This window comes from Aspergillus pseudoviridinutans (genome assembly GCF_018340605.1).
Source record: "Aspergillus pseudoviridinutans IFM 55266 DNA, scaffold_6, whole genome shotgun sequence".
Taxonomy (NCBI): Eukaryota; Fungi; Ascomycota; class Eurotiomycetes; order Eurotiales; family Aspergillaceae; genus Aspergillus; species Aspergillus pseudoviridinutans.
Genome location: NW_025091286.1, coordinates 2,163,194 through 2,184,655, shown reverse-complemented (window position 1 = coordinate 2,184,655; position 21,462 = coordinate 2,163,194). Strand labels below are relative to the sequence as shown.

The window sequence follows — 21,462 nt, the reverse complement described above, 5'->3', positions numbered from 1 at the left end:
CATCATCTAGAGCGCACCCCCGCGGCCCCCAAACCTCCCGACGCATGCGCAGCATCATGCACCACACACAGGAGATACTTCCTATCCGGCACGACCACAATCTCATGCTTCTTAGTCCTCAGCCGGAGCAGCTTAACCTCGTCGTCCTCCTCCCTGTCCACACCCTCCGTCCTCGCATCGTCTCTCGTCCCACCATCTCCCACCCCAGACGACCCGTTCAGTCCAGTCTGATAGCTATCCCTGTCCTCCGCGCGCGGACATGACAGCGTCATCCCCAGCTCCGACGCACTCGAGACGAAAGCAAAGATCCGCGCCGCTAGAGCCTCCGCCTGAGACGGCTGGTATGGTTTCTGGGCGGTAGGGGCTGGTGATGTGTTTGCGCCGGCGGGCGAAGAAGGATCCAATGACTCCGCAGGAGGGGGAGTAGTGCCGTTTGCATCGTCCGTTGCTGGCGGTGTTTGTGTCGCGCTCGTCGTGCTATTCCTCGGTGGCGTTGAGGCGAAGAGTCCAGTGCTTTGGATTATGGAGCCGTCTTTGCGGGAAAGGATGAAAGTGGATTGTACGCCAGGGCGCGATGTAAGATGTGAAAGGAGAGCTGTGACATGTTGTGGGATTTGTGTGGCCTAGATGTTCGTTAATCAGTATTAGAACGTTGAATGTGTGCCTTGATCAGGGACAGGGAGTATCCTACTGATGTTGCATATGCCATTTTTGAATAATGATGAGGGGAGAGGAATGAATCGGGTTTGTTTGGGTGAGGGGGAAAAGGAAAGGTGGTGGTGGTTGCGTTGGATCCGTGCGGTTTCTTGCTTCCACCTGACCTTGCTAACAATCTGCCAGCCCAGAGGTCGCGAACTGGTGAAGGACTGCCAATTCGTGTTTGTTGTTGAGACTTGAAGCTACTCGACTCGCAACCTAGATAGTCAACAACATCGGCATCAAAATAGGACTCGGATGACTAAGCAGGAAGGGGCAGAAGTTAGAACAATCCTACATTTCTACAGTGCCCCAAGGGGTCCATCTAGTGCTCGGTTATCATTACGATAGATTAATTAATATTACGGTTGCGAGCTGCTCAAAAAAATATCCAAGCCATGTTCAAATTTGGGAATCTAACGGGATTTGAAAGCAAACTAACTTATGGACGTGTCAAGACAAAACAAAATGGTATCACTGCGGTGCAACAACAACAAGCAAGGAGAAATAAAGTGGCAAGGCAAGTATTCAAAAAGCAGTCTAGGGGAGTCTGGAAAGAACGCAATTTTCGGACTGCATATCAAGTCAGTTGAGGTAATGCATCCAGCTGAACCACCAAGTAACAAAGGAAAGAGATGCAAGCGACTGTGCCACTGAAAGGAAACCTCCCTAGGCAGACGAGAAAACGAAAACTAGAAGAAACGCTTAAATGCGACCATTCGACATCCTATCGGAACCTGGCCTGTCCAATAAGCAAGTGAACTCAAGGTCTTCGATCATGTCCTCAACCTCTCTGACACTGACACTTTCATCACTTTGATAATCGCTTCGCAGGCTGGAGCCAGGGCTGTCAATCCAGCTTTCCGGGCGACGAAGGGATTTTTTCATGCGTGATCGTCTTCCATTTACTACTGCGCGACCACGCAGTTTGGAAGATCGATCCGTCGAGGAGGGAGAAGACCTTTCGGCACTTGAAGAATTTGCAGAGGCGGAAAGCGATGTCGTTGAGCCCCCAGGCAGGGCTTCCCTATGGCGATTGACACCGACATCTAAAGCCGCAAAAAGGGCCGCCTGAAGGATCCGGTTTTGGCGCTCCAGCTGTTCAATTCGTCCTTCAAGAGAATTGAGAGCGTGTGCAGCTTTGTCACGCCTATCGCGAGGGTCGTGAGAATGGTACGGACACGATGAGTCCAGCGATGGTGAAGACGTCTTCTCCGAAATGCGGCTTCTTTGCCTTCGCGGCGTCAAGGGCTCCGCATGATCTGGGATTCCGGACTTCTTCGGGCCACGCTGTCTGTTCAGACGAATGTCGCTCGACTTTCTTGAGGCTACCTTCGTTCGTCGACATCTGCTGGATCCTTGGCGTAGCTCATACTTGCATGTACCTTTATCCATGCACTCATCATCCGAAGAAGGGAGCGGAGACCCGGCTCGGTTCGAAGTGTTCTGTTCTCTACCCACCAAGTCGTGAAGGACATCGATGCTCCGCGTCATGTTACTTCGGTGCAACGCAGGGCTCCTATTTGAAGCGGGAAGCGATAGCCCTCTCCTCTCTGTTGATGCTGCTATGATATCTGTGGGCGAGCTGCCATACCGCCTGCTGAACGGCAGTTGTTCCGCAGACTGCACAAGTGGAGGAGCGGGGGGTGGGGAAAGAGGAGGCGACAAAGGAGCGGACGCAGTTGCTTCCTTTCGGATTGATGTGTTTTCTCGAGGTCCGATTTCGTCGCCAGTTCGCAATTCATGACCTGCCCCGGAGCTCTTTCGAGATGCTGATGGATTAATTCCATCGCCCTTTCTCGTCTCACGAGGAGTTTCTGGCGCATCGAGGCTGATACGACTTGCCGTTATGTCTCTGAACTTGAGTGAACGCACCATCCCCGTCCGATTGTGTCCCGTTTTTCCAGAAGACTCTGGCTGATTGTGCGGTGTCTCCTTGACAGTATCACCCTGCTGGCTAGCGGTCGTGTCTTCCCCAACCGATCTCAACTGAGGGAGTGCAGATTGTGTATTCGAGTGATTGTTTTCGGCGTCTAAGCGGTTCTTAGAAGTGGTGGTTGGAAGGGCGTCCGAGTGGTTGCGATTCATCCGAGTTGCTGCTGTGCTATGGTGGCGAACGGTGTTGAGAGCAGGAGGCCGCTCGGGCAACGACGGCAGCGGCCTCAAGGGAGCTGGCAGAGGGAATGAGTCTATGGTGCCTGTTGGTAATGATGCAGGGCGACGTGTATTGTTCAACTGTGGAGATTCTAAATGTATTGGACTCATCGCCGGTTCGCTACAGGGTTTTCCCCGTCGCGTTGTCGACACCTTGCCTGCGTGGTTTGATTTTTCAGGCTCGCCCTGACATTCCGAAGGGGCTTTGGCCGAATTCTTGAGATTATCCGTCTTTCTTTTCAAGATGACAGGTGCGGGAACCGGCTGTCTGTCGGAGGAATTGGCAGTAATTGGCGCATCTTTGCCTGTTATTCGATTGTTGGGGATGCGCCAAGCTCCCTTGCTTGAAACACGAGGAGGCATTGTGTCTGGGAAAAGCTTCAACGACTGACTGACCGGATTTGGCGGATCCCTAGGAACAGCTTTTGCTCCTGACGTTGGGGGTTTCGGTAATTGTGCAGAGTTGTTCTGATTTCCAACAGAATCCAGAGCCTACCAAGGCATTTGTTAGCATCTGCCACCAGAGCTTCTATATGCATATAAATCCGCTCAATGCACTTACCTGAGATTTGCCATCCTTTTGTTCATCGCACGCTACACCGTTTCCAGAAATCAGGGTGGGAGAAATATGACCTTTGTCGTTCGTGGGAACCTGTCCAGTGTTCACTGGCGATGGACCGCCTTGATCTTCCATACGCCGTTCCTTGGGCTTAAGTTGAGATGCTGCACCGTGGAGGTGACGAGAATCCTGGCCTTCGATCTGCCCGTCGCTGGTGGTGTTCGCCGGCGGCTGGTATGGCGGTGGGTGAGCGTCATCAAACTGCAGTGGGAAAGACACTGCCGCCTCAACTATGGACGTCAAATTGCCGAGATCTAGTGGCGAAGGCTCGGGGCCTCTGAGATGTTGCGTATCGGACACTTCGAGCGGATTTTCAAGCCACGGCTGGCCAATCTTTTCAACGTCTCGCTGAGAGCTCGATCGGAAGCTAAAGTTTGAGGCGGATCTCGAGCCCGACATCGCCGAGTCAAGGCTTTTCTTTGCAGCTGAAGCTGACAAACTGAGAAACCCCTCTTGCTGGAGGACAAGGAGATGACGGGACGTCTCCTCAGCTTTGGTCTTGGGGTCCATTGGTTTCCACTGGAGCTGCGCCAGCTGCCGAAGACGCCTCTGGCCGGCCTTTAGGAGTTCGCGCGCTCCAGTAACTTGCGGAGCGGGAGTTGTTGAAGGTGACTGAAGGAAGCGATCAAGCTCAGTGATATCCTCGTTCGTCATCTGAACCTCTGGACCTTGTCGCGGTCGATCGTTTTCAGTAGCAGTCAAGTATTGTGTTTGGGATGGAAGAGTTGACATGTTGTGGGATTTGTCCCTTGATAAGGACGAGTTGTGCCGACACGTTGGGACGACTGGACTAGGCGCGACTGTGCCCTCATGCGTTTCGGTCCACTGATGCATAGGGAAGCTTGCCGGATCTCAATGGTCCAGTTCAGTTCAAAAATCGACTGCGGTAACCAGAAAGAGGTCAACATGAATAGCGGTGAAAAGCTTCGCGAACCTGTCGTACAAGGATATAATCATCCAAGCGGTGTTGAGACTTAGCCCTAGACGCGTTCGCAATTTTTCTCCCAAGTTTCAATGCTTGCTTGGTGTGGTTTACTGGCCGACGAAGGCATGAAAGCGAAGATGCGAGCCGCACTTGGGTCTGATATGGTAGGTAGCATTGACAAAATGACGTATGCAAAGATTCAGTACCAGACTGTCTGCAGCAAAGTAGCTGGTGCGATAATTGATGGACAGAAGCAAGATCGATCCAAGGGTGAGCGATATCTGCGAGAGGATACCTCGCGTTTAAGAGGTCCTGTTTTCGAGCTGTCATACCCTTACCTCGCCGGGGATCCTTCCCAGGGTGTGACTGCCTGACGCCATGCAGGGCCAGTTCATTGCCCAATAGCTCGTTCTTGATAGCTCGAGAGATAGAGTTGATTCTAAGTAACCCACATTGGCAACAAGCCAGGATGTTCAGGCCCAAGAGAGGGGGAAGGCCTTGAAAATGGCGGCAACAACTAGCAAGGGTAGCTACATAGTCTGCTAGTGGAGCCCTATAATGCGGTGATGGACCGAATGGGAAAGGGTACAGAGAAAGGATGTGAAGCAATCAAGCAAGAAAGGGAAAAAGAACACAAAGAAGGAAGATGCACTGACAGGGGATCTGCCCTTGCGAACGGCCCCGTCCGTGCTGGGTCCAGGACAATGAGCAATTGAATTCAATCTCCATTTGACGCCTCAATGACAGGTCGTCGTCGGTAATCGGGATGTACTCTTTTCTTTGGTCAGACTATTTGCTTCGGGAGTGACTGCTGTTATGATACTTGCAGTTCGCAGTTTTACTCGACCAAGGAGAATGACAGGTGTGGATCTCCTCACGTCCGATCGAGCCTATTTTCCTCCTTGACTGGCAATGATTCAGGCATATTGATCAATGGAGAGTCAGCTGTGGCTAATCAGCAGCCGCAGCAGGACAAAGAAAAAGTACTTGTGCTAGTCTCTGCACCCCAAGGGACACAAGCACAGTAGCAAATCGGCAAATCAGTGTCTTCCCCCTTTGTTGGGCTCATTTGCCCTTTATTTGCAGTCTAAGCGCTCTCCTTTTGGAGGGGAGAAAAAACGCAATGAGAGAGGAAGCGGTCGATCGATTTCCTCTAGGAGCCGTTGCATGCAAGGGGAGTATTCATCGCAAGAGATAACTCTGCCATTCAAACTTATCTGGTTTCTTGAAGGGTGACAAGTGGGATGGATCATCGATCCCTACAACTGCAGGTCTATCGATCCATGACATCGGAATGTGATGTATCATCCCTATGGGTCGTCTTCGGGATGAAGGGGCGAAGTACAGGAGAGATGAGCATTCGACTGACTTGCAGTAGCTAACACCGTCAAAATGATGATTAAAGCAGTGATAGGGCCAGAAAAGTGGACCACCCGTTGAGATGCCGGCTGGATCATGGATGCGATAGATACTTTAGACAGTCTATGATGGGATAGGGAGATAAAGCAATGTTGACATGGAGGCGCTGGAGGAGTCCACGGAAAGTTTAGCACAAGTGACTGATCACAACCTATCCACAGAGATTCTGAAATTTGGAGGGATATTCAGGACAAATACACAAACTTTGAGGAATATTGACATGGCAGATAAGGAAATAAAGAATCTACACAGATGATCACCATAATATCTCCTTTATGGATCGCCCCCGGAATGAAGAAAGATCCAAATAACATCAATGCGGCCAGGCTTTTTTGATAAACTATGAGGATTGTGTTACCAGAACTACTATTTTTTCCGCAAAACTCAACCAGAAAGAAAACATTCTCAAATATGAGATACCAGGCCCCTCGTTCGCTTGTCCGAAATGTCAGTTTGGGACTCAATCTACCCTGGATAGATGATCACGGGAAAGGTGTCGTCGACAATCCAATGAATCTATCGAATCTTGCATCCATTCATCATCGACGGAAGAAAAGCAATAATGTACCTACTTACCAGGTTACTATTCTGCCCCTTGCCGATCAAAGACACTGTATGTCAATAGATAGATAGTACCACATATTTATACCTCATCAGGAATCGCCAGATGTGCCAGCCATATTCCATCATCTAGACTCCTCCATCGCTACATGCCCTCGACTACAAGCCTCAGAAAATCTCCGATCGAGGTGACTCTATTATCAATTCCGATAAAAGTGTACTATAGATGTAGAAGCATAGATTACTCAAAGCGAATCAATGAATTCATTGACTACATCATGATCAACTTTCTTCCTGGGCCATGTCCTCAAATCACCCTGTACCTACAGACATACCACCAAGCTTATGTACAGAGTATGCATTACATTATGCATTACTGTCGTGTACGAGTCAGCTCAATCACAATTTATATTCCGACTACTTATACCATATGTATTTGGCATATCTCAACTATGTTCAGGGTAAGACTGCCGTTCCTGATCGAGGCTGCATGCGGTCACCCAGAATCGCTGTACATGGTTATCAACTGGCAGGCTTATTGTAGTAGTGCTATTATATTTTGCTAAAGGTTCAAATAAAGTGACAGGGCCTGCATTATACGCCATTTGTAAATCCTGATACAGCTGCTGAACACCGAATAAGATCTTCACGATATCGAGTACAGCAGGCTACAATACAAGAATCATCTACTTCGTATTGTGGGCAACGATAATCATCGTCAAGTCATCAAAGTTCCACCTTACCGCCTATATCCACGGGTATACAGACAACGTGAAGATATTTCAAGCTTTGCCCCTGACAATGGATATGCAGTGCAGAAGAAGCAAGGCAGAGGACGAGAAAAGGATAAATGCCAAAATTGCTCCGTTTCAATGCATCCCAGCACCATCACAAAAAATCGAAAATTCTCGAATAGAGACATCAAGAGTCGTAAATCGCCGTCGTATGGTCACAATGTATGTAGTTTCAAAGATGAATAGGTGCCATGAAGGACGAAATTGAAATGATCATGCAAAGCAAAAAGAGATGCCAATAATGCGCAGCCGCTCGGGTTGCATGCAAGGTGAAAATCCCACGTATCATACAGCAGGTGTCAAGGAAGGAAGCATGTCTGTCTAACAAATCTTCAAGGATGCCATTTTTTGTGAATCAAATGCGTATACGGATGCGGTCAATGCGTTGTGGGGGACGATTATGCAGCATATGATGCGCATGCTACCTTCTCTTTGGTCTAATGAATGGATCGACCTCTTTCTTTTTGCGCATCGGAGGCGGTGGTCTGACTCCATTGCCGGGTCTTTGCGGAGGTCGAGGAGGGAGCTGTAGAGACTGGTTAGTCCGTCATCCCTTCATGGTACTGCAGGTGTTACATACATTTGCTGACCCTGGACCTGATGAGGGACCGTCCGAGGATTTGTTATTGCCCAGAGGAGCGAATGCTGGCCCGTCCCGTGAAGGTTTGACCAAGCCCTGCGATATGTCTTAGCTGCAGTCTCAAAGGCGTGATCAAGTTGTACTAATCCAAACTTACGGCGGCGCTGGTAGGCACATTAGCATCAATCTTCCGTCGCGGGCCTTTGGGTTGATTGAGAACTGAGTCCGAGCTCTGAGTTTTAGAAACCTTAGAAGTATCGGGCGATTCTGAACCCGTACGCTTGCGCTTGCTAGGTGCGTTGCTCTGGTCGGGCTTCCGTTTCTCAGGCTTCTTATCCTCGCGCGGCGGCGGATCGGAAGAGACCTGTAAAACTGGTACCTTGGGATCATGTCCTCCAAGCTGTTTCTCGCGTTGACGCTCGGTCCTTTGTTTCTTCATCTGAGCATGGTGCTGCTCTTCTCGTGCAATGCGACTTTTCTCTTTCTTTGGCAGCTCTCTCGGAGATTGACAGCCCCGTGCATCATGTCCGAACTCACCGCACTGCAAACAGCGTTCTGCCGTACAAACCATGCGCGTATGCCCTGAGCGCCCACATCTGTAGCAGGTGCCACGTGCTGCCTCCTTTGCATCGATGTTGTCACAATTGTGTGTCATATGAGCAAAGCTGCCACAGTAACCGCATGTTCGGGTATTATCCAAACCGTTGGGACCGCCTGACGGCAGGTCTGGCGGGGGTTCAATTGGAGTGCCCCTCCTAGAGACTGATGCAGAGATGGAGGACTCTGAAGTTGGCCGCTCAAGGGAAGCTGAGGACGGTCTCGAGACAGGTTCGGCACCAGTGGCCTTGAGTGAGACTGCAGTATTTGGAGAGTCGGCGTCCATCATATCGATGTCCTTGTAGCCCGTAAACTGTGGCCGCTGAAGAATGTCCAGAATGTCACCGTCGGTATAGACATTTCTTCGACGCGAATCCTTAATCAAACCATTCCAGAATTCGCCTTGCACCAAAGACTGCGAATTACCAAGAACCCATAGGGATGATTTGGCACGCGTCAGACCGACATTCATACGGCGAATGTCTGCCAAGAAACCAATTCCTTTGTTGGATGCCCTGACACAAGAGAAGATGATAACTTCACTCTCCCGACCTTGAAAGGCATCCGTTGTATTGAAGTCGACCATGCTGAAGATGGCGTTTCCGTACCTTGCAGCAAACTGTGTCTTCAACTCCCTCAACTGACCCTTGTACGGAGTAATGATACCTATTTTCCCACTGAAGTCATAATCTCGGAAATCTGTGATAAGTCGTTCGTAGAGTTGCATAGCCACCCGCAACTCCGCCAAGTTGATCAGAGAGTGACCCTTCGTTGTATTTTGATGGAGCCCCTGCACATCGAAGAAACGATACGGACTGAGAAGCTCGCTCTGATGCCATGGACGAGCACGGAGTTTGGCCATGTTCGGCCCGTCCTTTAGCTTCCCGTCATAGAACGCTGCACTGGGGTAAACGCTGATTTCTGGGTGCATACGGTATTGAGTATCGAGCAGATGTACATCCCTTGGGTGGTTGGCCTGCATTCTGACGAACAAACTCTGCTCGTATTGGAACTTAGAAGCAACTTTCGATAAAACAGTGGGTGGCAGTTGCTTCGGGTCTCCAACCAGAATACATTTGGAGCACCCGTATTTCAGGGGAATAAGGGCACTGAGTTCGATCGACTGAGCAGCTTCATCAATAACAACGGTTTCGAATTCGATACTCAAGTTCTGGAACATCTCGTGGCCGCTACCGCTTAGAGTGGCGCAAATAACATGGGCGCCGTTAATGATTTCCTGTTGAATGCGTCGCCTATTCAAATCTGCATCGCGTGCTGCCGAGTGATTTTTGTCCCTCGCAGCGTCGATCTCTTGGCTAAGCTGCGTCTTCTTCTTCTTGAGCAGATCGAACTCTCGTTCCAATTCTTCTGGCACAGGTAAGCCCTGAGCTCTGCATTGATCGATCTTTGCGCGGGTCTCCTTGAACGCGGTGTCCGCAGCTTTGTGTTCCATATAAATCTTCTGCAAGTCCCTTTCGCCCGAGTCTTTACGTGGAGTTTGGCTCAATCGAGCATTGACGAGCTCATCTAAGGTCACATCGAGAACGTTAGTGTTGATAGCATCACTTCTGCCCAGACGAATGACGTTTAATTTTTCGTGACGTCCCTGGATAGTTTTGACACCCTCCTTGAATCGCATCACCAACTCATCGACAGCAGCGTTACTCGGAGCACAGACTAGTAGCTTTTTCGACGTTGTGGTTCTTACAGTGTGCCTCGGATGTGCCACTTCCGTCGGCCGTGAAATTGTTACGCCCTGGTTACCGAGAACATTGCTGAGAAGTGCGCCCACAAGGGCGACTATGGTCTTCGTTTTCCCGGAACCGGGGGGGCCTTGGATTAGGGTAAAGGCATCGTTGTCTAGAGCAGATTTGATTGCCTTCGCCTGGGCAGGATTGACATTGTAATTGTCTGCAATCGGTTTCAGGCTAGCATCGGAGTAGTGAAGAATCGGCGACGGTTTGGCCTTGATGACTTCCTCGCACAAATCATAATACTGCAGAGCCATGAGAGCACCATACTCTCGTTCAAGAGGGGTCAGTGAGGTTATCTTCGCACCCCAGATCGTGACTCCGGGTCCAAGGGAATTGATGAAGGAGCTCCCGGGATTCACTCGATACGAAATTTCAACTGTGCCCCTCTTCTTGTTGATGCCGGCAACCCTTGCAAAGCAGTGAGGGGCAGAAGAATCGGATGTTGGCCTGCTCGACTTAGAAAGAAGGACGATATCGGCTTCGCCAAGACCGAGGTCTTTGACCTCAAGCGATGGTAGAACTGTGCTGACTTCGACAAATGAGTCCACGGAGAGACGAGTGGCAACCTTGATTTCGAATGGCCTAAATGTTCCTTCCTCCTTGGTCGAGTTGAGCCCTTGCCAAGCTTCCAAAATCAGAAGAGGCTCGAATGTTTTTTGGTACTCGATTGGGTCTCTGAAGGTGTTGGATACCAGGCTATAGTCAGTGCGACCAGAATTTGGCGGAAGATCACCATTTGCAAAAAAGTCCCAAGCGAGGATTGTACGATGCAAAGAAGAGAGATCTGGCGCGAGCCGTGCCCGCATATCTTTCGCAGATCGCACCTGCTTAATCTTTTTAACAGGGCCCTGTTGCTTGAGCGATAGCTTTTTACTTTCTTCATAAGCTCTGATTGCGTCCGGCTTAGATCTTGTCTTCGGCCCAAAGAGCTCCTTATCGAGTTCGTCATCGCTTTCCGACTCGGATTCTGAACCAGAAGACACCATCATACTTTCCTCGGTAGTAGTATGAACTTTGCCTTTGACTCCGATACCACTCAACCCGGATCCTTGTTCAGCAGTCTGTTCCCCAACGCCACGTGCAGGAAGATTCTTCTTCAAACGTGCAAGCTCGGCAAGGTCGCGCTTTCTCTTGGCTTCCTTCTCCTTCTCGCGTTTTTCACGGAAGGACTGAACTGTCACGGTAGATTTCAAGGGTGCAGCAGAGGGTTTGGGAATTGCAGGGAGGGCCTTGGCCGCCTTGTCCGCTCTTCTCTTAGCTTCAGCTGCAAGTCTCTCTTTGTTGAGCTCGACAGACCGCGATAGCTGCATCAGAACATCGTCTGGTACATTGTCTTCATCGAACTCATCTTCACTGATTGTTCTGGCTGGACTGGGTGTAGCGGATACCTCGGCTGGTTTGGCAAACGCGGTGATCATACTCTGTTTCTTGAGGCTAGCGGTGGAAGCCGTCACAACAGGTTTCTTGTAGTATGCCTCGAGAGCCCGAACAAGCTCTGCTTTCTCCCGCAATGTCAGGATAGTCTTGATGGTGGACTTGACCGCAACGCCTTCTATGAAACTTAGAGCATCATCTTTAACAGTTGTCACGCTAAGCTCCCCTAAGCGGCGAAGCAGCTTTGCTACCAGTCCTACTAACGTGGTTGCCAAATATTCATCTTTCAGACGGAGCCATTTGACCATCGCACTCATCGTCGTGGTTGGTGACTTCAGAAAATTCTCTCGAGCGGAAGCCTCCTGGCTGGGATCCGCATCGACAACAGCGCTCAAGAAAACACCGTATTGGTCGAAAAGCAGGTCCGCAAATTGAATAGTGTCCCTGCAGAATTCCAGCATTACAGCTTTGTCGTTACCCCTGAGATGCCAGGCTTCAGTTTCGTCGAAAATGGTACTCAATGCTTGCCAGAGATACTCCCAAAGCTTCTGGAGGGAAAGGATCTCCCTCCGATCAGCAAGCTTACGAGTTCTAAGCATTCCTGTCTGACTGTCACAGAGGATATCAACGATATCCGTTCCGGTGTGTAACATTCTCGGCGCAGAAGCAAACGTCTTCATGTTTGAGATCCGTCGGAAAGACCAGCTAAGTCCGTACATCGTCGTTATGAAAAAGGACTGCAGAAGATGAGAGATTGCATCCCTTCTAGCTGACTGACCGCTCATGTTCTTGATGAGATCGACGGCAGCTTGATAGGTGTCGAGATCCGCTGCGAACAGAGCGGAGATCAATGCACTACTGGTATCCTGGCTCTTGAACAATTCATTGAGATGATCAGGCTTGAAATCAGCAAGGCGCTCGATGATTTGACATGACAGCCGAGTTAGATGACCGTAGATTAGGTTAAAATGTGTCTTCTCCGGACTTGACTCGCCTTTTGTTGGAAATGTTTCCAAGCCAACCAGGGGCAGTATACCAAGCAGCGCCGAGGTCGAAAGCGCAAGATTATCCTCGTGAAGGTTCCTGACAACAGCTTCCCAGATAGGTGCCGAGTAGGTGCTTACGCCATGCTGAAGAGAATTTTGTCGTAAAATGACTTCGTAATCGCTCTTCAAGGATTGGCACTCAAGGGCCAATGTATTACGGATGACGTCCATGCATAAAGAGGATATCTCCTCCTGGCGTTTTTGCTCCACTGCAAACTTGGGAGGCTTCAAAATTGTATCGATATTTGCGCTCACAACTCCCATGGTCTCAGACAATACAATACGCGCCACCGAGCCTCGTGAAGATTCATTGTCGGTGAAGCTGCGAAGTGTTTGAAGTAAACTGGCCAGTCCAACATGAAAACAATGATACCGAGCCAAGTCGGGGAAGCGCGGATTTTGGAGTCGATCAAGTAGCTGATAGACGAGAGATCTGCAGGCTGAAGGTTGGTGCGCGCCCTTCAAAGACGACATGAAAGGATCAACCCATGAGAGCATATCCTTCAGAGCAGACTTTTCATAAGGCTCCCCTTCGCTGACTTGCATCAAGAACGCCTCTAGCTGAGGGTTATAGAAAACGAGCTCGATGATAGCTTGAGGGGAGATCGTTTGCATAGCATCCCAAAAGTCCCCTGGGGCTTTTTCGAGGAAGATCTGGATTGTGTTGAGAAGGAAACGCAGCCCTGGAGATTGAATGCCAAGGTGTTCCACAGAAAGACGGCACGGATCTATTTCGAGCGCCCGTAGATGATGTGTGATCTGGTCCTTATCCAATCTCTTCACTACAAGTTGCATGCCACGCCAAAGTCGCTGGATAACAGCTATTTGAGGCGGTTGCTGAGAGGCAGTCTTCAACATGTCAAGAAGCCCCTCTTTGATCGCCCAGTCGAACTCAAGTCCGGTCGGAGGCCGCGAGTAGCGCATCCAGGAGTGAATAGCCCAGAAACTTCGGCTCTGGTTGGAATCAAATAAGAATCGAGTGACAGCAGGGACGTAATCCGAGACTTTGAGACTCCGTTTCGTTTGGATAAGCCGGAATGGCTCGTCGAAGTGCTCACGCAGAAGAGTGTCATTGCGAAGCATGGCCTCACAACTCAGACTCTCAAAGATTGACAAGAGCGATGCTCGATCCAACACATGAAGCCCAATCTCTTGAGGCGGGACTACTTTCAGCTTCGCTGTCGCGGTCGCCAAATTCTTCGTAATCCTCTTGACATCCCAATCGTCGAGCATGCGCGCGAATTTCTCGATATCCTCGTCATCGTAATTCTCCTTAAGCTGCTCCATGAGCCAGATCTTGCCTGTGTAGTACTGTTTGATGCAAAGGTCGCATTTTTCGAGCGCATCGTCCAATTTGCGCCAGATCCAAGTCTGCAGCTCCTCAACGCCCTCCTGGTTATACGCCAATATGCGCATGCAGGAAAGAAATTTCTCTCGCCGACTGTTGGCCTCAGCCACAAGCTCCGCTGTGCTTTTTCCCGTATCGTCTACCTCGTTCGGGTCGTCGTATCGTCCATGGTCGTCATCGTGTTGTCGAGGGCACAAAATATGGACATTGTCGGGAAGGGCTCGCAGCTCCCTGCAAGTACAAAGATCATTCAGTATTGCCACCAACCCATCAAAATGTAGAGCAGAAGCCTTCACTCAATTGAGAAGGCTTGTCACTACTCACCCAACAATATCCATGAAGTCCATGGTCTCACGCCCGACTACTCAAGTCCGCTGCTGCAGATGAGGGGCGTCCGCGCATTACTTCTTCAAAGATCGGAATCTTTGGTCCTCGTACTGCGATGGGGCAGGGAGCCTCTAGTTGAAGCAAATTAATGGTGCAGCGAGTGATTTGCGCTTGCCTACAACACCATAGTTACTCGTGGCGACAGCACATTTAGAAGGTAAGAGAAGTCTGGCAGGGCTCAAATCCACCAATATAAGTGCAGAGCAAGGAAAATGTGAATGACAGCCGAGACAGAACCCTTCACGTCTCAAACAAGGAGATTCACTTGCACCTTCTCGCAAAACGAACAGCAAATAAAGAGCCAAATGAGGTTGTTTGAAAGGTGCAAACGATACCTACCTAGTCTTTTAACACTGCTCAACCTCAGGGAAGGCAACAAAAAGTGAGCCTGAGTCTCCTCTGATTGGCGAAACACAAAGGCGGTGGGCATGATCTGTATGCCACTTTACGCGTTGTAACGATCGCTGCGAGACGCGCTTCTCAGAGCGCTTCCTTTTTCACGAGAATGCTTGATTGAAGATGGGACGGTGACGAGGTGATTAATAGCAACAGCTATGGAGACAAGTTTTTAGGACCCGTTTGAAATTACTAGCACTGGGAAATCTGGATCTATACTTCATGGAAACTTCATGTACGAGCAAAAACACTTGGACTAGTACTTGAAGTTCAGAGAGCTGCTTAAATGGTCGAATAATTCGGAAGATATGGTAAATACATAAAAGCATGACCGACCCCTACTTATGCCTCGTTTCCACGTCCTGTTCTCATCGCGCTGAAGGTGCAGAAAGAAGGGTGAGGTTAAAAAAAAAAAAAGAAGAAGAAGAAAAAGGGAAAAGAAAAGAAGAGAAACCAAAGGGAAAGGCTTCAGATGACGGTGGGAATTAAGGAGACCAACACATAAGAGAGAGATTGACTCGATAGACCAGCTGTTGGGGCTCTGCATCCAGGAAAATGCTTTTGTACAAGAAGGGATGCAAATAGACCTGGAGAAGTGCCAGAGGAATGCAAGGATAAAAGAAATCAAAGGCAACAAAACCCCTGTGAAGGTAGAGAGTGTGGAAAGCTCAAGAGGGAATAAATGGAAAGAAATGTGCGCCGAGCCACCTGCCAATTCTGTATAACCGAACGCCTTCTATCGGGGAATAAACAGCAGGCTATAAACAAGCAAGAATCACATTGAATAGAATGAATGCAACGCCGGGTAGGGTGCATCGACTAAAATCGACCAGAAAGTCGTGGGTAACATTGCAGCAATATAGGGCCGAGAATGAAGAAGTACTTATTATACCTGATATGATGGTGGGTCATGAGGACTTTTGAGCGGGCTATGGGGGCTCTGCGGCACCGGTATGCCTGTCGCAGAATCGACGCGGTTCAGCATCGCGCCCGAATTGAAGTCAGAATTTACCTCGTAGCTCGGCCGAACTCTGTCAAAGGAATGACGGGTGCGTTGGGCAGAGTGCACTGACTGCGGGCGAGGATGTTGAGTAGTGTCAAAGCTGTAATTCGTCCCATTGCTACCGTTCTGGCTCCGCGGATTGTGAGTGTGAATCGTCGGAGCGACCGACGGTGGGTAGATCTGCTGATCGTCTGAGAAGGGATCCTGCTTCATACTGGACTGGATTGGTTTACCCAAATCTGAGGAGGTGGCCGATCCGTTGCTCAGGCCACCAGAAGTTGCGGCGGCCTTCGGGGGGACAAACGCCTCGTATTGCTCCAGATACTTGAATTTACCTTGCGTGACCTGTTCGCGAATGATGTCCACATCTCGAGGAAAGAAGACCTTCTGCACGGCTTTGACGGTGAATCGAGGAAGAAGGCATATTATCACAGTCATAAGGAGAACCACCCAGAAGGACAAAGCGCCATAAACCTCTGGAGCAGCCTTGTAGAATTGAGCCGACGCGGTTGTCGAAGAGTAGACCCCGGTCCAGAAGAATATTAAAAGAGAGCTGATGACATTGATCAAAACCGTCAGCCAGTCCCAACGGTAGGTATTCATGAGGATGTAGGTGTTGCTAGCAATGACCGCACACGAAGCCACAAGGACGCCCATTCGCGTTCGATCGTTGATATTCAACCCATTGGAATGGACGAAAGTCGAAGGACTAAAAAGGAGGTATGGCATGTAGAAACATATGACCGACTGGTAGAAGCCATCGAGCATATACAGCCTGAGTGACGTCAGTGGGAGCTGGAACAAAGGGTAATGAGAGACAAATACCAAAATTTGGTCTGTGACCATTCCTTTCGCTCGATGCCCCTCATATACAGCTGAGGGACGGCAAGTGACACCTTGTCGTCCACGTCCTGATCGAAAATTCCCATCAAAATGACGGGCAAAGATGTGAAAGCAACGTTGACCAATACAATATATGTATAGTCGAAGAGGTACGAGCCGTCGAAATCATTGTAAATCGAGTACCAGAACAGAGCAATAGTCCAGACCATATTCTGTGTCATTGTTCAGCATGATGTGTGGCTCGCGACAATCGATACCTCACTTACCTTGTAGAAGAAGTTTGCTATGGTTTCGCCCATGCGGCGGTAGGACCACCGACCATGCACAAGGATCAGGCGTTGGAGGAACCTGAACTGGCCTATAGCGTAGTCGGAGGACATGGCCGCCTGTCTACCTTCTTCTCCAATAATACCAACCCCGACATCGGCTTCTTGAATCATGGCGACATCATTGGCCCCATCTCCAATCGAGAGGGCCATGATATTCAGGCCATTCTTGACTAAGCGGACAACCGCCGCTTTCTGGGCGGGACTGACTCGACAACATAGCACGGACTTGCACTGCTTGCAAAGCAGGAGAAATCTTTGCTTCAGCTCATCAGAGAGCATGAGCTTGAGTGTGTCGCCATCGATAACTACCGCGTGCGTTGCAGCCGGCGGCGTGTGATCCTGTCGAGCAGCGAGGAGTTCCTCGTCTGAGCCGGTTAATCCAAATTTCCGCAACTGCTCATCAAGTTCTTGAGAGGCTCGCTGCGGTTGATCCTCGGGGATGTTGAAGACAAGCAGTTCCATGTCGTTGGTCAGAAGGTTACACGAGAAACCGATATTGATGGCAGTTTCAACTTTATCACCAGTCAGAACCCACAGCTTGATCCCAGCATCCGCCAACAAAGAGATGGTATCTGGAACGCCATCCTGAAGCTTGTCCTCGATGGCTGTTCCACCGATAAGCATGAGCTCCTGCTCAATCTCACTTGCAACTTGCTCCAGCTTTTCTTCACGATCTGTGAGTGCAGCTGCGGCAATGTCGTGTTCTTTGCTCCATGTCCGATACTCCTCTTCACTGAGGATTCGCTCTGCCACGCACAGGGTTCGCAATCCTTCACGCGCAAATTCCTCTAGATGTTCAGCTGTCTTCTTCCGAAGCTCTTGCTGCTTACCACGAGCCAAGCGCGAGTATATGATGCTGTCTGCGCCCTTACAGAAAAGACGGATGGTGCCATCCGGCATACGGATGATTGCACTCATTCGCTTCCTCGTGGAATTGAACTCCAGTGTATTGAGTACAGTATATGTTCGCTCCTCGCCCATGACGTTCAGAATGAGGTCGTCACCTGATCTCCCGAGGAGAGTGAAGCCGCAATCACGAGCAGTGCTCACCAGAGCGGCCTCATCCGGGGACTGTGCTTTGAACTCGATTTGCGGGGGATCACCAGGCGTCTGCTCTGTGATTACTGTATGGCACAAAGCAAGAGCAAGCATGAAATGTTCCGTGGCTTGCTTTTGAGCTTCACCAGATTGCCCTTCCAAGTCCGCGACGAAATTTGGCGCGATGAACGTCAAATTTTCATCACGCAGATATGGGTTGTCATGGATTTGGCGGAGCATTTGAAGCATATTGGTAGTATCGGCAGCAATTTTTGCTCGTGCTTCCGCGGCCACCGCGTCGGCATCTCCTCCTTCACGCCTGATCATACCCATCTGGGCCTCTGTGAAGGCCTCGCCATATGAAACTCCGTTGATAGTGCACTTCTTGAAATCCATGACGTTCTGCGTCAAAGTGCCAGTCTTGTCAGAGAAGATGTATTCGATCTGTCCAACATCATCCGAGATGTTCCAGGATTTGGGCACGCAGGCAATGCCCAGTTTCTCGTAATACATGAAGACATCGCTGTGAATGAAAATAGCTTGACATGTGCGAACGATCTCGAGGGAGATGTAGAGCGAGATGGGCACCAAGTTCTGAAACAGGATCAAAGCCACCCAGAACGTGATGATAGCAGTGACTACCGGAGTACTTCCGTAGGAGCCAAAATCGAAGTAGTTGAGAGATCTGTCATTAGAGCCCCACGCAACACCGTTGACAACTGCGGAGACGAAACACATGACAAACAGTATGATAAAATTGTAGATGACATTCCAGTTGAGGGCTTTGGCGAGCTGAGCTCTTTTTGTCGGCGTCACACCGGAATTGAGCATAACCTTGGTCTCGTCACCAGTGAAAATGACTACGCCAAGCGCCCATTCAGTGTTGCGAAGCGAACACCCACGTAGAAGCATATTGCTGATAGTGATAGGCTCTACCATCTCCCTTCGAGGTGCATCCGGATAGTCGGGATCGCGCTGGTCCCAGCGAAGCGCACCATTGTAGGCGTACAAGTTGGGATGCGGAGCCTCGCTGTCGATCAAAAACTCGGCTTTTTCGCAATCCCTAGCATGCCTAACCTGACGACCACAATTCAGAGCTTGACGGACCTTGAGGTTTGTCTCGCCATCTAAATTTTTGGTCTCCACGTAACAAGCACCATCGGGATCTGAAGTCGAGAGAACAACAATATCCGCGGGAATAGGGTCTCCGTTGTATAGTCGAACAAAATCCCCAACCTGAATATTTTTCCAATAATCGCGCTTGAATCTAGCCTTGCCGATTGTCTGCTTCGACGGGTCCACCACACTACCAGCTTTTCGCGGTGGTGTCACGGGTGATGTAGGTGCTTGTACACTGTTTCGATTTGCCTTGTCCGGATGAAGGAACTGATCCGAATCGCCAGCAGATAGTGGCCAATCTGCGCGGGCCTCTGGAGAGGGCGACGGAACAGGAGTCATCTGAATTGCGTCCTCTTCCATACCGTGATCCCCTCGTTGTGAATACACAGACGCTCGCGGGGTTACAGTCGTCAAAATTGAGGCGCGCCGTTCATCTTGAAACGGTTGCGGTGCATCCTTGCCTTTCTGCGTCAAACGCCTGATCCATCGGTATGTGGAGATAGTGGCACGGGTACACGCTTTCTTGAATCGACGCCAGAGAGAAATTTTGTCCTCAGTTGAGTTCACATTGTTCCACTCAACTAGGCGATAAACAGGGGAATTGTTCAACTCGTTGTCTAGGACGGTACGGCGCCAATCTTCGATCGCGTCTTTGATAGCTGTCACGACCACGATGACGATCAAGGGGACTGTGTTAAGCGCGGGGTTATCTACACCGAAGATGGAAAAGAACTAGATAGTCATGTTAGCCTGAGGAGCAATCGACCTGCGCTGGCTTCGGCGACCCAGGACGGAGAACATACACCAAGGATAATGATGAAAAGGAAATAGATGTTGGCTATGTTGTGAAATTGGAACCAAATATTTTTCGGGACGAAAGTCAAGGGCGTATATTTCGCAGTTCGAATCTTGTTTCTAGGATACGACGCTTTGATTTGGCCATCTTCGTCTCTTTCGGATTCAGGTATTGGTACGTTGAAGTAAACCCTTCGATTACTGCCGCCTTGGCCATCTTGGTCGCTTTGAGTATTTGACTCCTGCGTGGGAGGTAGATTGCTGGCTCGCTTCTCATTCTTCGCTTCAGAACGCTTATGCAAGCGATCCATGATCGAAACACGTTTCCGTACACCTCCGGCGCCGGCAACTCTTTGTGTTGCCCATCTCTGGCGTTTCGTCGGCTTCGAGACATTGCTGCTAACTTCGCGAACCTCATTCCCGGGGTCAACGGAGTCCGGACTCAAGAAACCTGACGCCATTTACGCAGCTTCTAGCCCTTGTGAGAAGGGCATAAACCGGGGGTGACCGTGTTGTGTTACGACGGTGGGAAGAGCGCATCCGCTCCAATGAGCCGGACCTCAAGAGTGTAACCAATCCACAAGCCCTTCGTTATTATCCCCGACTCCGTAATCCGAGATCGACGCGGAGCACGACCTAACAATGCTGCTAATTGTGGCCTGAGTGCGCAGGTAGTGAGTCGTTGAAGCACGTCACGATGAGGCGGAAGACTCCAAGGTGAACCAAGAGACCCCCAACACAAGGATAATACGGCAGTACGTAGAAAGGTCGGGAGAGGGGGAGGAAGGTAGGAATCAAGCGAAGCGATGGTCCATCATTCAGAAAAGGAACAACATGACATATATCGACAGTATAAGTCGACAAGAATCGCAGAGAAAGAAACTGTTCCTTTTCAAGAGAAAAGAGAAAGGTTAATCAGATTGGTAAGATGGAAAATAGCAGTCTCTGGGTAGCCGGCAATCTCTCCTCGGGAGACGGGGGGATGTGTAGGTATGGTATTACGGGATACGGAGGGAACTGTTCGATACATAGTTTACCAGGCGGAACGCAAGGCTGGGCATAATTGCCGCTTCGTCAGCATACAACACAGCTACCTAAGGTACCTTAGGGACAGAGTAAAGTAAGCCAAATTTCTCTATTGATAGGTAGAGACGGCAAGAGATTCTGGTCATTATTACTCAGGATGTTTCTCCCCCATAGATTTGAGCTGAGCATTGGAGGCAGATTTCCAATGCCTGTGCATAAGCTTTAGAGATATTTAGGTAGGTACTGTTCTCCATGTCTTAGTCCTCCTGCATAGCTTCTACGCGATTTCATTATTTCCTTCACAATTACCGTACGGTAAATTACAGCGCTGACGTACAGGCCAATCCGTGCAAAGCCTCGAGGCCTTTCCAGCCTCGCTGCAGACTGCAGAGTCATTTATCTGGTTCCCTCAAAAAATTTTGTAAGGGTGGCGGCGAAGATAGATACGGGGTACGGATTTCCGGCTTGTCGGGATGGCAAATAGTTTAAATGTGCTTTATAATCACAGATCAGTCTTACTCGATACAAACACATATAGGAGCTCATTAACGGTTGGATACCGCCGAATCTCATCCGAAGTACGGATTCGGAGTAAGATGTTGTAGGTCCGTAGATCTGGACAGATTGCAGAGTCATCAAAGGCGACTTTAACTGGTTCC

General features: G+C 49.8%; 3 protein-coding genes across 3 annotated transcripts; all 3 read right to left on the bottom strand.

Moving 5' to 3' along the window:
• Positions 1–2: 2 nt before the first annotated feature.
• On the bottom strand, positions 3–709 carry Asppvi_009185 (uncharacterized protein; the record flags this gene model as incomplete). Its single annotated transcript, XM_043305043.1, has 2 exons — positions 3–623; positions 692–709. The coding sequence occupies 2 exons, from the start codon at positions 707–709 to the stop codon at positions 3–5; spliced, it is 639 nt and encodes a 212-aa protein (XP_043160978.1).
• A 692-nt stretch (positions 710–1,401) lies between these two features.
• Positions 1,402–4,201, bottom strand: Asppvi_009184 (uncharacterized protein; the record flags this gene model as incomplete). The annotated part of the gene is made up of 2 exons (XM_043305042.1): positions 1,402–3,342; positions 3,413–4,201. The coding sequence occupies 2 exons, from the start codon at positions 4,199–4,201 to the stop codon at positions 1,402–1,404; spliced, it is 2,730 nt and encodes a 909-aa protein (XP_043160977.1).
• An 11,335-nt stretch (positions 4,202–15,536) lies between these two features.
• Asppvi_009183 (uncharacterized protein) lies at positions 15,537–20,238 on the bottom strand (the record flags this gene model as incomplete). The annotated part of the gene is made up of 4 exons (XM_043305041.1): positions 15,537–16,428; positions 16,479–16,708; positions 16,763–19,714; positions 19,786–20,238. The coding sequence occupies 4 exons, from the start codon at positions 20,236–20,238 to the stop codon at positions 15,537–15,539; spliced, it is 4,527 nt and encodes a 1,508-aa protein (XP_043160976.1).
• Positions 20,239–21,462: the final 1,224 nt, after the last annotated feature.